Below are 14,320 nucleotides of genomic sequence, written 5' to 3' on the forward strand. Positions count from 1 at the left end.
GCCTCACACTCACTATGGTAGCTCTAGATGACCCCGTCCTTCTGTCTTAGCCTCCCTTGTGCTAAGACTACAGGTGTGTACTGCCCTGCCCAGCTCCAAAAGATGACTTTTTAATATTTTATATATGTGAGTACACTGACACACTGTCTTCAGACGCACCAGAAGAGGGCATCAGATCTCATTACAGATGGCTGTGAGCCACCACATGGTTGCTGGGATTTGAACTCAGGACCCCTGAAAGAGTAGTTGGTGCTCTTCACCGCTGAGCCATCTCTGCAGCCCCAAAAGATAACTTGAGGCTCTGGATTCCCTCAAACCTGCCACTTAATGTGTACAAGTCCATTGGTTCAAGGTTTTTCATGACAGGGCTTCTCTGTTTAACCCTGGCTATCCTGGAACTCACTTTATGGTCCAGGCTGGCCTCCAGAGTGCTGGGATGAAAAGTGTGCACCAGACCTGGCTAAAGTCCACCGTCTTGTATGCCGGGTACGTCCCAGGCTCATCTCCCATCACCATCTCCCTGCCTCTTTCCCCAGAAAACTAAAGCCCTGAGAACAACCTCACTGAGGAGGATCAGCCCTTCCTTTATGCCATCGTCTCGCCTCAGCCCAGGAACTGCGGATGCGCAGTCTTCAGGACAGAAACCAGCTCTTACATTTGGAAGCTGATTTCACAAGAATAAGCTCTCAGCAGGCTTCCTCGCAAGAAACCAAACATGGTCAGAGGGTCGGTCACTCATGGAGGAAGAACTGTATTGTCAATACTGGGTGAAAATGACAAAATTAGGTCAACATAAATTCAGAGGAGGAAAGGTAGGGGCTTCAGAGAAAAAGTAGCTTGTTGCTCCAAGAAACCAATTACCATAAACCTGAGCTCACCACGACATGAACTCCTACTGAAAGTGGCATCAGACAAGACAGAAAACTTTGGGCAAAGCTTAGTGGCTCCCTCAGCACCAGAGAGGTGGAGACAGGAGAATTTCCAGGAGTTTGAAGCCAGTCTGTGCCACATGAGAATCTGTATCCAAAAAAAAAAAAAAAAAAAAAAAAAAAAAGCAAAACATAAACTGTACTCCCAGTATAAAGGGTCAGGAATTCATCCTCAGATACAGAGGAGGGTGGAGAAGAGGCAAAGGAATAGGGTTGAAAAAGGAAACTTTGAAGTGGGCTAAGAAATCTCCTTCCCCCCAGACTCTGGGGAGAGTCTTCCACACCCTGATGCTGATTCAAGGAGGCCCCTTCTCCACAGCCAGGCCAGGAAAGAGCTGATGGCATCTTTTTCATCATCCTCAGGGAAGAGCTGGGGCAGCTTCCATCCCATGAACCTCTCCAGCTGATACTCTGTAAATGCTTCACAGACCTTAAGTCACCCTGGGAGAAATGTGTAAGTCATCAATATAACCTATATCCACAAGAAGGAAAGCCTGGCCAAGGACATCAATCAACCCAATATTTTGCTCCCAGGGTTCCCCTGCTTGATCGTTCAAGTGTGTATGGTGTCCTTTGACCTTACAGAGTCTTTTCACTGAGGTGTGGGGCAGGAGGACCAGCAGGTAGCACAGGAAGAATAGCCCACATGGTATGACTAGGACCTCTTGCTCGGTCCTTAACTGCCAACTCCTGACTCAGCATCTTCACTCCGGGGTGTTGCCTTCTGAGCTGCTGGAGGGCTCCTCCACGGCAGAGGACAGAGGCGATTTCAGTCTTTGCTGCTTCTGATACTTCACCCTGCGGTTTTGGAACCAGATCCTTACCTGTAATTGGAGACAATGAACAGGCCTCAGAATTTGGCCAGCAGGTCCCTTTACCCATCACCGTCACTCCTCCCAGATGCCATTCCTGAATTCTCAGTCACATTCATCCCTGTCTGTACCTTTGCTGTTATTTTTCCATCCAGTCACATATCACCCAAGCTAGCCTCGAACTCACTACGTAGCTCAAGATAGTCTTGAACCCCGGTTGCCCTGCCTCCACTGCCCAAGTGCATTTGAGGCAAACATTCTTCTGATTGAGCTATGTCTCTAGCCCCCAATGAGTACTTAAGACTACGACAGGCTGGTGCTGTACTAGGTGACAGTGACAGCGTTGGCAGTGTGCAGAGAGACATGACCCCTGACCCCTGTCTTCTACAGCTCACCATCCAATGGGAGAAGGCCCAGCGTAAGTAAGGAAATATAATAGATATAAGAGGAGTCATGAGGTCCATCGTGGTAGGAGCAGAGGATGCTGACTAGGTAGAGCAGGAGGAGAGCCTAAGGATGTTTCAGTTAACATCAAACTCAAGGTGAGGACCGGGAGGAGGAGGATGGCTGAGAGAGGTGGGGGGCAAGAAAGGGAGAGGTCTGGGGCTGGAGAGATGGCTCAGTGGTTAAGAGTACCGACTGCCCTTCGAGTTCAGTTCCCAGCAGCCACATGGTGGCTCACAACCATCTGTAATGGGATCTGATGCGCTCTTCTGGTGTGTCTGAAGACAGCCACAGTGTACTCATATACATAAAATAAATAAATCTTTTTTTTTTAAAGGGAGAGGTCAGCAAGAGCCAGGACACCTGATACCCTGAGGGCCACAGGGAGGGAAAGTTCATTTTGAGGCTTGCAAATGGGGTTCGACATAATCTTGAAGGAGCTGCACAGCTGGCTGGTGTGTCAAGGCTGGATGAAGGCAGAGGCGAGAAGACAGGCGGGAGGCTGGTGCAGTAACACAACAGGGGGTGCAAGGGACATAGGGATGTCAACAGGGGCAGTAGGAAACTGAAGCAAGCCCATCTAGGATGGCTGCATTTGGGTTTACTGATTAATGTGGACAAGCAGAGGAATAGATAAGAGGGGAGAAAATCAATTAAGAATCAAGGTTTTAAAGTTTGCAATGCCCCCCTAGAGATGTCTAAGTGGAGATTTTAAGAGGCGGTGGCTGCGGGTGTACTTTAGTGTCAGGGACTCGCCTAGGATGAGGTTCAATTCCTAGTAGAGAAGGTCGGGCTGGCAATTTAAGTCTTAGCCGCCAGCTCTGAAATGGTATTTTAAACCATGGTTACAGGCGAGACCAGATGGCAAGAAGGCCTAGAAAGGAGACAGTAATGACCAAAGAAGGAGGAAGGTCAAGAGGAGAGTGTGTCAACTTGGGGAAGTGGGCAATCATCCAGAGAGTTGTGATGCTCATGAGTCAGCTGAAGGAGGAACATGTTTGTTGGTCTTGACAAGGAAATCTGATGAAACAGAGGAAAACCATCATGTTGGGATGATATCAAGAGAAAACAGAGGTCTGGGGTCTACATCAGCTGTCAGAACACTGGCCTAGCACATGTGAAGCTCTAGACTGGACACTCAGCATGGTGAATGTGTGTCATCTTGGCACTTGGGAGTGGAAGGAAGGAGAACTAGAGGTTCAAGATTATCTTCAACTACGCAGCAAGTTCAAGACCAGCCTGGGATGTGTGAGAACCTATCTTAAAGCAGATAGGTACACACGGAGAGAGAGTGGGGGATGGGCCAGACAATCGTGAACACAGCAAAGTCCTGAGGAGTTTTCCTGCACCTGGAAAGGAGCAAAGGCATCTTTAGGAACACTCTTTACTTAGAATGGAGTCTCGTGAATTCCTGCTTGGTTTAGTGGACAGCCCCCCTTTTTAGCATCAGAAAGTGATAGAGAGGGATTGGGAGATGATCAGATGGCTTAGGTCTCAGACTAGCTAAGAAAGCCTAGCGACCAGAGTTCAGACGCCTGCGTGTAACTCCAGCCAGCAGAGACAGGATCCCCTGAGCAAGCTGGTCCAGTGAGACTAGCCATATTGGCTAACTAGCTCTGGGTTTGACCGAGAGATTCAGTGAACAAGGTGGAAGAGCAAGAGATGGTTGTGTGTGTGTGTGTGTGTGTGTGTGTGTGTGTGTGCGTGTGTGTGTGTAATGTATATCTATATCTATATAATTTATTTTGGTTTGGTTTGGTTTTCTCCATGTGGATAGGTTTAATGAAACAACTGGACAAGGGGGGAGGAAAGAGTGAAGAAAAAGAGGTACAATTTATTTTTATTTTATGTACATTGGTTATGTCTGTGTGAGGGTGTCAGATCCCCCGGAACTGGAATTACAAGACAATTGTGAGCTGCCATGGGGGACTTGAACCTGGATCCCTTGGAAGAACAACTAGTGCTGTGAACAGCTGAGCCATCTCTTTAGCCCCCAAAGAATTATTGACATCAACCTCAGTCCCCCAGACGTACACACACACACACACACACCTGTATGCCTGCACACATGCAAGAACATACATATATGTAAACCACAATAAACAAAAAGGAGGAAGCACTAGAGGAATCTTTTGTATGTTTATAATGTAACTCCTGAGAGAGGAATATTACATCAGGAATATGCTTAAAAAAAGGGGGGGGAGGAGCACCTCTCTCGAAATCATCCTAGCCCAGAGGAAACCGGTTATGCCTTCTTCCCATCCCTTACTACAAGTCTATCAGGTGTCCGCACACAGCCTGGGCCTCGGAGCCCTGTTCTCACCTGGTTCTCCGTCAAGTGCAGCCTGGCAGCCAGCTGGGCTCTCTCCTTCCCCACCAGGCTGTGCTGCTTTGCAAACACCTTCTCCAGCTCTTTCACCTGCTGCAAGTTAAACATTGTGCGAACCCTCTTTTGGTGTCTCTTGGTACTCTGGTCCTGGAGATCCACGATGGGTGCATACTTCAGAGGGCCCAGACAGTAAGGGAGCTCTGAGCCTAAAGAACCACCAAGAACAGAAGTCAGCCCGCAGCCACCGGCCCACACGGTAAGAGACAGAAAACTCACAGGCTCAGCCCCTTGGCCAAGTGATATAGGATAGAAAGGAGGAGTCTGTGAGAAATAACCCAGGAGAGCTAAGGGAATGACCAGGCCAGTAAATGGTACAAGATTGAGACCTAATTCTGATCCCTAGCACCAAGTTTGTTGTTGTTTGTTTCTTAAAAGGCTTTTGAGAGGGCTGGAGAGATGGCTCAGTGATTAAGAACACTGACTGCTCTTCCAGAGGTCCTGAGTTCAAATCTCAGGAACCACATGGTGACTCACAACCATCTGTAATGGGATCCAATGCCCTCTTCTGGTGTGTCTGAAGACAGCAACAGTGTACTCGCAAACAAGGCTTTGAGGAAGCAGAGACAGAAGGATCCTTGAGGAGATGTTTGCCAGCCAGTCTAGACAACTGGAGAGCTCCAGGTTAAGCCTGAGGCCCTATCTCAAAATTAAGATGGAAAAGGGCTAGAGAGATGGTTTGGCAATTAAGAGTGATTGCTCTTCTAGAGGATCTGGTTTTGGTCCCCAGACCCCATATCCAGTGCTTATTTACACTTGTGCTTAAGTGTAAATAGTTTTGAGAATCTGAAAGGTATTGAAGACACCTGATGTTGACCTTTGTCATCCACATCTGTGAGCATTCACAAATTAAACACACACACACACACACACACACAAGTACTAAAGAGTCAGGGGAATGTGAAGGAATGCTGTGAAAAGCTGTGTTCTGGGTTTGACATGATTATTACAGCTATGAACTCACAGCAGTGATTACAGACATACACCATCACCCCTGGCTAACTCTAGGAGTCCCCTTTGATGCCAACTGCCACCACTTCCACACCGATACCTGTGAGCCCGAGGCCCTGCTGGCAGAGGAGGTGAGTCACATTCAGTCCGGGCACGCAGGACACGGAGCACAGCGGGTAGATGCCTACGCTCAGGTAGGCAGGCAGCCACGTCCCTGTGGAGCACACCCAGGGCAGGACCCGGTACTGCGACACAGAGCCGAGGTTCAGACTGGTGCGGGTAGAGAGCGGCAGAGAGGTGGCAGCCTGCTCGCGTGTCTCGGGTCTCGCCAGGATGGCCTCCACAGAGAAGGAGGACTCCAGGCGTTTCTGAGCTAGGCGACGCGGGACGACTTGGGAAACAGCCACCGGACAGGGTCCCAAGGCCCCGGGCTGGACCTGAGTGTCTGAAGGAGCAGGCTGGGGCACTGGGCTGGACATGGCGCGACCCTGAGGAGACCTACTCGGGAGAGGAGTGGGAGGACCTCCCAGGCTGTGCTAGGAGCTCAATAGGGAGGAGACCACCTTACTAAAGAACAGGAGGCTTGTGAATCGGGATCCCTAGGGCCAGCTGTTTGCAAGGACTCTTAAACTTAGCGGGGTGGGAGGGGGCGGGGCGAAGGCCTGACTTAATCATCTCTGAGTGAGGCCAGGCTTCTCAAGTCCCCACAGTAGCTGCAGGTTGCATCCTACCAGGGCAGGGGTGGGAAGTGGAGAAGGGGGTCTCCTCCACTCTGGTGCTTCGGGGGGAGTACCTTGAATTTACTACAGCTCACTCACCGACCCCCCTCACCGTCTCTTTAGTTTGAGAAGGTCTTACTGTGTAACTCTGGCTATCCTGGACCGTGTAGATCAGGCTGGCCTTGAACTTGCAGAGATCCACCTGCTTCTGCCTTGTGATTGCTGGGATTAAAGGCATGTTCCGCCAAACCTCCCCCCTCCTCTGTTCCCTCTTCAGTCTGTAATCCAGGCTCACAAATCATGTCAGAATCACCGAAGTCCTGCCTCAACCTCCCAAGTACTAGGATTACATACATGTGCCACTGAGCTTGGTTTCGAAGTGGCTCTCTGATGGTCCTGGTGTGGGTTCTTGGCCCCGCTCTTGATATCTGAGATGCCAGTCTCCGGCACAGGTGTGAGGGACAATGATCTCAGGAGGGTGGGGCAGTGCCTGCTGTCCTGATTTTCCTAATCTTCACTTTCTTCCCAAATAAAATTGGGAACCTCCTGCAGCTGGGACGCTCTACTATGCTCTGTAAGGCTGAGCTCCTGGGAGAGTCCTCCTAAAGTAGAAGCCCTAGCTTCTTAAAGACTGGAGTTTTAAAATATGTATACACTGTAGTCGTAGTGAAAAGCAAACCTCCTAGACTCCTGAGGCCACTGCTGTTACCCCTTTCTCTGAGATCTTTTTGGGAACACCCTTGTCCTCAACATAGGGTCTTGTTAGAAAGGTCCTTCTGTGTGCACCCTGCTCTGCTGTGCACGCTGGCATTTGGGATGCTGAAGGAAGGATGAGGATCTACAGGCCAAAGCAAAACTCTGTCAGAGAAAGAAGAATAAACAAGGGGTCATGATGATGTTCTCCAGTGACCCTAACACTGGGGTGGGGGATGGGGGATCGACAAGACAATAGACATTGTCTCAAAAACTCAGAGGTCTGGAGAGATGGTTTAGAGGTTAGAAGTTCTTGCTACTCTTGCAGAGGACCTAGGTTGGAGTCCCAGCACCCACAAAGGTGGATCAAATTTAATCCCAGCCCTTGCGAGGTAGAAGCAGATGGATCTCTGAGTTTGAGACCAGCCTGGTCTATATAGTAAGACTCTTTGTCTTTACAAGAAAAAATTGAGACGGGCCTGGGGAAATGGCACAGTGGGTAAAGTGCTTGCCAGGCAAGTGTGGAGGGCCTGAGTTCAAGTTTCCAGAATCTCATAAAATCAGATGTGTCAGCAAGTATCTGCCATCCTCAGAGCTCCTACGAGGTGACAGCTAGCTTGAGAGGGGCGGGGGAGACCAAGACCCTGTTTCAGACAAGGTAGGAGGGAAAGACAGAGATGACTCAGTGATTAAGAGCACTGACTGATCTTCCAGAGGTCCTGAGTTCAAATCCCAGCAACCACATGGTGGCTCACAACCATCTGTAATGGGATCTGATGCCCTCTTCTGATGTGTGTGTGAAGACAGACTGAAATAAATAAATCTTAAAAAAAAAAAAAATAAATAAGGAAATAAAAAAATAAAAAAGGAAGGGAAAGACAGGGAGCCAAGTTTGTAGCATGTACATGAACCATGGCATTCATGTATGCACACACACACACACACACACACATTTTAAAAGAGAGAGAGAAAAGGGGAAGGGAAGGATTCCAGGAAGAGAGAAGTAAGCAGGAGTTCTCTGTAGGCAGCTTAGAGAAAATTGCCCATGGCAAAAGGTGAGAACAAAGACAAAGTTCAGAGTTCAATGAACCAGGCTTAGGAGATACATGCCAAGGTCAAGAGCTTGTCTCGGGGCTGGGCATGGTGCCACACACCTAAATCCATCACTCGGGAGGCAGGGGCAGGTGGGTTTCTGTGAGTTTGAGGAAGGAAGGCTCTTTCCTATATCCAGCACTCTTCATTGTAGGGCAGGCACTTACGTTCCAGCTTTGCAAGTGGCTACTCAGTGCTTTCGGAATTGTAAGTTACCATCTGTATTTACCGTCTTCGAACTGGAGAATAATGGAGTCACCTTGGCTCTGAGGTAAAACACACAGTGCTGTAAAACTGGTCTAAAGGTGGAGCCTCGAGACCCCCCAGTTCCCCGTCTTTCCTGGCATCCCGCCTTCTCAATGCCTAGCACTAAAGCTGCACCTTATACTTCAGCTGGCTCTGTGTTGCCCCATGGTCCTTGGCTATTTGGGACCACAAATGTGCCCTGCCCTTGCCAAACAGAAGTAGCGGGAATCTTGCTCTCTCTTGAATACACACCTGCTGTCTTAGTTTGCCAAAACCATAGCAACTTGGGAAGGAAAGGGTTTATTTCTGCTTACAGGTTACCGAGGGACATCACAGCAGGAAATGGAGCAGAAACCATGAGGGAGAGAGAACACTGCTTATGCCCTGCATAGGAATGGTGCCTCCCAGTGTAGGTTAGACCCTTCTATAAATCAGTTTGCAGTCGAGACAATTTCCTACAGACTTGCCCAAAGACCAACTGATAGAGGCAATTCTTAACCCAGGTACTGTCTTCCCAGGTGACTCTGGCTTGCATCAAGTTGATAATAACATTAACCAGTACACCTGTCCTGCCTCTGGAGGAGCCCTGCAAGACTCCTGGCAAGTGGGGGGTCTAGGGACATGGCTCAGTTGGTGGAGTGTCTGGCTATGCATGAAGCCCTGGGCTCAGAACTCAGCACCACATAAAACTGGCTGGAGTGGCGCTTGTGGCTTAAAGGGAGGGAGAGGCAGACAGAGAGCAGTTCAAGGTCATCTCTGGCTAGGTAGGAGTTTGAGGCCAGCCTGGGCTACACGAGACCCTTTCTCAAAAGAGAAAAAGTGCAAGTCTGTAGATAGCGCAGTTACATGGTGTGAGGATAAGGGTATAACTGTCTCACAGGATATGCTCGACAATTTCAGGGCCTTTCTTTGCTTCTTGAAATGGATTTTTATTTTTTTGAGGCATAGACTCAGATAGCTGGGCTCAAACTTGCTATTTAGCTGAACGACCTTGCATTCCCGCCCCTCCTGCCTCTCCCGCTGAAGTGCCGAGGTGATGAATATGCCACCATTTTATTCAGTGCTGGGAACTGAACTTAGGGCCTGGTGGGTACCGACTAGTGCTGTTCCTAGTACTTCCTGCCTGAGTAACGGATGTTAATCTCTAGACACTTCCAATTTTTTAGAAAATAATTTGCATAACTAGTAAAATATTCCAAACACCCCTTTAAGGAATTCTGCCGTTCACCGTAGCACATTTTATAACACCAAACCAGAAGACAGCTGGAGATGCTGCTCAGTGGTAAAACACTTGGCCCTGGGTTCAATCTGCAGAACCACAGACAAAAACTCTAGAGAGCGGCAAGACCTGACATTAAACACAGGCTTCTACATGTGTGTGCACCTACACCCACGTGTGCCTACATGCACGTGTGCCTTCATGCACATGTGTGACACATACAAACATGAAAATGGAAAAAAAGGAAAAACACTTGGAGATGATTCATGAATTTCCCGGGTGCAGAATGTGTAGAAGGGTTCTGTTGCCCAGAACATTCTGGAGGTATTAATTTTTGCCATCACTCTGGAGCAATCTATTCTATTTCTCCCACTTAACTGTGAATGCCCCTTTCAGTGAGGGTGCAACCCACTACCATGAAGCTGCATCACCGGTACTAATTAGTTAGTTTACTAATTAATTTTATTTTTTAAGATTTATTTATTATATATGAGTACACTTCAGCTGTCTTCAGACACACCAGAAAAGGGCATCAGATCTCATTACAGATGGCCCTGAGCCACCATGTGGTTGCTGGGAATTGAACTCAGGACCTCTGGAAGAGTAGTCAGTGCTCTTAACCACTGAGCCATCTCTCCAGCCCTAATTAATTTTATTTTTTAAGATAGGGTCTCACTGTGTAGGCAAGGCTAGCCTTAAACTCACAGAGATTTTGCCTGCCTCTGCCTACCAAGTGTTGGATTTAAAGGAATATACCACGGCCATGCTCTCTTTTGTTTTTTGAGACTAAGTCTCACTAAGTTTTACAGGCCTTGAGATGACAATCCTCCTGCCTCAGTCACTCACGTAGTTGTGCTTACCAGCTTGCACCACCCAAGCTGTGGCTATGACTTGTTCTTAGTAATGGCTGCATTAGGTCCCATAGTGTAGGTAAACCACAGTTACCCAACTGTTCCTTTGCTTCTGCCTCCTCTACAAACAGAGCAGGTAATAGACACTATTTCTAATATTTAATGCACAACTGGTGATCTTATATCTATACAAATTCTGAAAACAGGATGAACAGACATAAATTTATATGATTTATGTTTTATGCCACATTGATCTCCAAAATAGTCTTTAATAATTCAATCCTTGCTACCTGCTATATCCAAAGATCCAGCACAATGACAAGGACTCAGCTGACCAAGTAAACAATATATATTTAAATCCTGGTGTGATGGTGCACCTCTGTATTCCTAGCATCAGCAAGTAGGGACAGGGCCTGGAGAGATGGCTCAGTGGTTAGAGCACTGACTGCTCTTCCAGAGGTCCTGAGTTCAATTCTCAGCAACCACATGGTGTCTCACAACCATCTGTAATGGGATCTGAAGTCCTCTTCTGGTGTGTCTGAAGGCAGCAACTGTGTACTGGCAAGATGGTCCAGTGAGTAAAAGCACTTAACACCAAGACTGCCGATCGGAATTTAATGCCCCAGGGCCTAGAGAATGGGAGGGGAGAACTGACTTCTGGAAGTTGACCTCTGGCCTCTGCAAGTGTGTTGTTACCAGAACATGTGTGCACAGGAGAACACCTGCACTCGATGTGCACGAATACAAGTAAGTGTAAAATGTTGACTTTATTTATTTATTTTGGTTGAACAAGTCAGTGGACTCTTTATGGCCACAAATGTCGAACTCACTGTGCAGACCAGGCTAGTCTTGAATTCCTAAAGACCTACCTGTCTCTGCCTCCCAAGGGCTGGAATTAAAGATGTGCACCACTATACCCAGGCTGTTTATTGGGGTGTGGGCCTCAGGAGCTCTTGGTGGGGTGGGTCCATTTCCTCTTCACCACCACAGGCTCTGGCTTTGAAGGATGGCACCCGCTCTGCTGAAGGTCGCCATATGCAATCAATCGGGGCTGTACTTGTTCTTAAGGATCATGTGCCTGATGCTGTTGAGGGTGATGGTGGTCCTCACGTAAGAAGTGGCAGGTTTTCGCTGGCTGGATGGGCGTTTTATAACCACCACGGCCCCTTTGCCATCAGCCATGGGCTCCATTCCGACGGTCTCACGGTGAATTAGCCTGTTATAGCAGAAGGAGATTCGGGCCCTGAGATTATTGGGCTCCGTGCTGTACACCTGCTTGCTCCTCTTGATTAAGAAACTGGAGAGGTTCCAAACGAACATCCTTTGCAGATGTGCAGACACGGTGGCAGCTCCTCTCCCTATGGCGGTTGGAGACGAAAGAGAAATGTTGATTTTTAAAAACAAAAACCATATCCAGAGGTTAGACAAGGAAGGCCCCATCTGGGGAATGGGGCTACCCACCCTTCTCACAATTTTAACCCAGAATTGATTCTGTCTAAAGGAAATACAGGACAAAGAGTGGAGCAGAGACTGAAGGAAAGGACAGCCAGAGACTGTCCCAACTGGGGATCCATCCCATATGCAACCACCAAACCTAGTCACTATTGCTGATGCCAAGAAGTGCTTGCTGACAGGAGCCTGATATGGATGCGTCCTGAGAAGCTCTGCTAGAGCCATACTGATACAGATGAGGATGCTTGCAGCTAACCATCTCACTGAGCATGGAGACCCCAATGGAGGAGTCAGAGAAAGGACTGAAGGAGCTGAAGGGGTTTGCAACCTCATAGGAAGAACATTATCAACAAACCAGACCTCCCAGAACTCCCAGGGACTAAGCCACCAACCAAAGAGTATACATGAAGGGACCCATGGCCTTGTTGGGCATCAATGGGAGGAGAGGCCCTTGGTCCTGTGAAGGCTCTATACCCCATCTGTGGGGGAATGCAGGGAGGTGAGAGGGAGTGGGTGGATGGGTAGGTGGTGGAGCACCCTCACAGAAGCAAGGGGAGGGGGAACCTGGAAAGGGGATAACATTTGAAATGTAAATACTTAAGATATACAATAAAAAATAAAACAAAATGGCCAGGCATGGTGGGGCACAACTGTAATTCTAGCATGTGGGAGGCAGAAACAGGTGGATATCTGTGAGTTTGGGGCTAGCCTAGTCTACATACTAAGTTCCAGAGCAGTCGGAGTTATATAGGAAATGCAAACAAACACAACCAATTAACAGCCTGGGTATAGTGGTGCACATCTTTAATCCTGCACTCGGGAGGCAGAGACAGGTAGGTCTTTAGGAATTTAAGACTAGCCTGGTCTGCACAGTGAGTTCGACATTTGTGGCCAACACACTATCTCAAAAAAAAAAAAAAAAATTAAAAAAGAAATTAAAAAAGGAAGGAAGGAAGGAAGGATGGGAGAAGCACATACATGTTTTTCCTGTATGTAGGTTTGCACAACATATGTGTGCAGTTGTAAAGAATCCAGAAGAGGGTATTAGATCCTCTGGAACTGGAGTTGTTAAGTTACCATGTGGGCACTGGGAACCAAACACTGGTCCTCTGCAAAAGCAACAAGAGCTCTTGACCTCTGAGCCATCTCCCCAGCCCCCGAATTTATATATTTGTAATGGTCAGCAGCATACACCTATAACCTGAACACCAGTGGTCAGTGTGGCCTACAAAGGGACATTCTATTCCAGAGACAGTTTCTAAAGGAGACATGGCTAAGATCTATCCAACTGTTCTCACCCCAATTCCTCCCAGGTCCCCTGCCCACTCTCCTCCCTGAACCCACTGAGGAGTGAAGGAGGCGTGGCAGGAAGCAGGAGTGACAACAGCATCAATGTGCTTATCTGCCTTAGGTCTAGAGCAGTTTTCCTTCACTGGATAGAAGGGTGACCTCACTGAGGTCTCAGAGCCACCGGGAGCTGGGAGTTGGAGAAGTTACAGACCCCCTTGCTGCCCCCCCCCCTCAGCATCCTGGTTTCCTGTTTTTTTCTTCTTCACTGTCCCTTTTACAATGGTCCCCCACCCCAGACCACCCCAAAGGGCAGTTGTCTCCATCCTGAAGCTACATGCTTGGTGATAAGCATGAAGGTCCACAGCCCACACTATGGACTTCAAGTAGGGCACAGCCTGCAGAGAGAAAGGGCCTGAGGGTCCCCTGGAGAAGCTCCTCACATTTTTCCCTGCCCAGGCTGCCTCAGCTCCAGCCCACACCTGCTCCTCTGTCTCTGCCCCTCCTCCCATACTGCACCTGACTAAGAGAAAAGAGCAAACAAGGTTGTTTGTTCCTCCCTCTCCGGAATGCTCCGCCAGAGGAGGTGCTGTGTGTTGACACACAGACACTTAGGCAGTTTCCAAGGGTTTCCTAAGTTTTTCTTATGTATGTGGCTTTTCAGACCCTCTGAAGTCCTATGCTCTTTAATTAGAGTGAAGTTAACAAACATGTATTTGTTTGAGCTCTTTTCTGTGAGTTGGATTTTATGAGGGGTACAAAGAGCTCTGGGGTGTATGCTGCCTAGTTTCTGCCTTGGGAACTACCGGTGTCATGGTGGGGTGGGGGATAAAACAGAAAACCCCATCTACAACTTGCTAATGCAGCTGCCACACTGGGGGATGAGTGTGTGGGAGTGTGAAAGGCAGAGAGATTAGGGATAACTTGTTTCTTACTAGCTTTTTGTAGTGCTGGGGAATAAAACACAGGACCTAGTGCAGGCGAGGCAGCCATTGAACTGTACCCCAGCACACCTTACACTAGGAGACAGGGTCTTCCTAAAGTGTCCAAACTTCCTAAAGTTTGGGCCCTGAGCTTACTCTATAGCCCAAACAGCCCTTGAGCTTTGGGTGCTTCTGCCTCAGTCTTCCAAGTAGCTGAGCCAATAGCCCTGGATCTCCAGAGGTATGAGAAAGCTGCCCAGAGACCTGCCTCTACAGTTAAGTCCAAAGCAAGCCAGGCCTACCAAAGTCCCCGAGT

The 14,320-nt window shown here is 48.4% G+C and overlaps 1 protein-coding gene and 1 pseudogene across 2 annotated transcripts in view; both read right to left on the bottom strand.

Annotated features, from left to right (window-relative positions):
• Positions 1-1,605: 1,605 nt before the first annotated feature.
• On the bottom strand, positions 1,606-6,001 carry NOTO (notochord homeobox; the record flags this gene model as incomplete). Its single annotated transcript, XM_080932123.1, is given in 4 exon segments — positions 1,606-1,641; positions 1,643-1,753; positions 4,509-4,720; positions 5,623-6,001. Coding segments are annotated over 4 exon segments (738 nt in total).
• A 5,284-nt stretch (positions 6,002-11,285) lies between these two features.
• LOC308432351 (large ribosomal subunit protein eL28-like) overlaps positions 11,286-14,320 on the bottom strand; it is a 36,765-nt pseudogene continuing 33,730 nt past the window's right edge. The window contains exon 2 of the transcript in view: positions 11,286-11,700. The product of the transcript in view is annotated as a large ribosomal subunit protein eL28-like (transcript). The remainder of the gene's footprint in view (positions 11,701-14,320) is intronic.

Source organism: Micromys minutus (genome assembly GCF_963924665.1).
Source record: "Micromys minutus genome assembly, chromosome: 18".
NCBI lineage: Eukaryota > Metazoa > Chordata > Mammalia > Rodentia > Muridae > Micromys > Micromys minutus.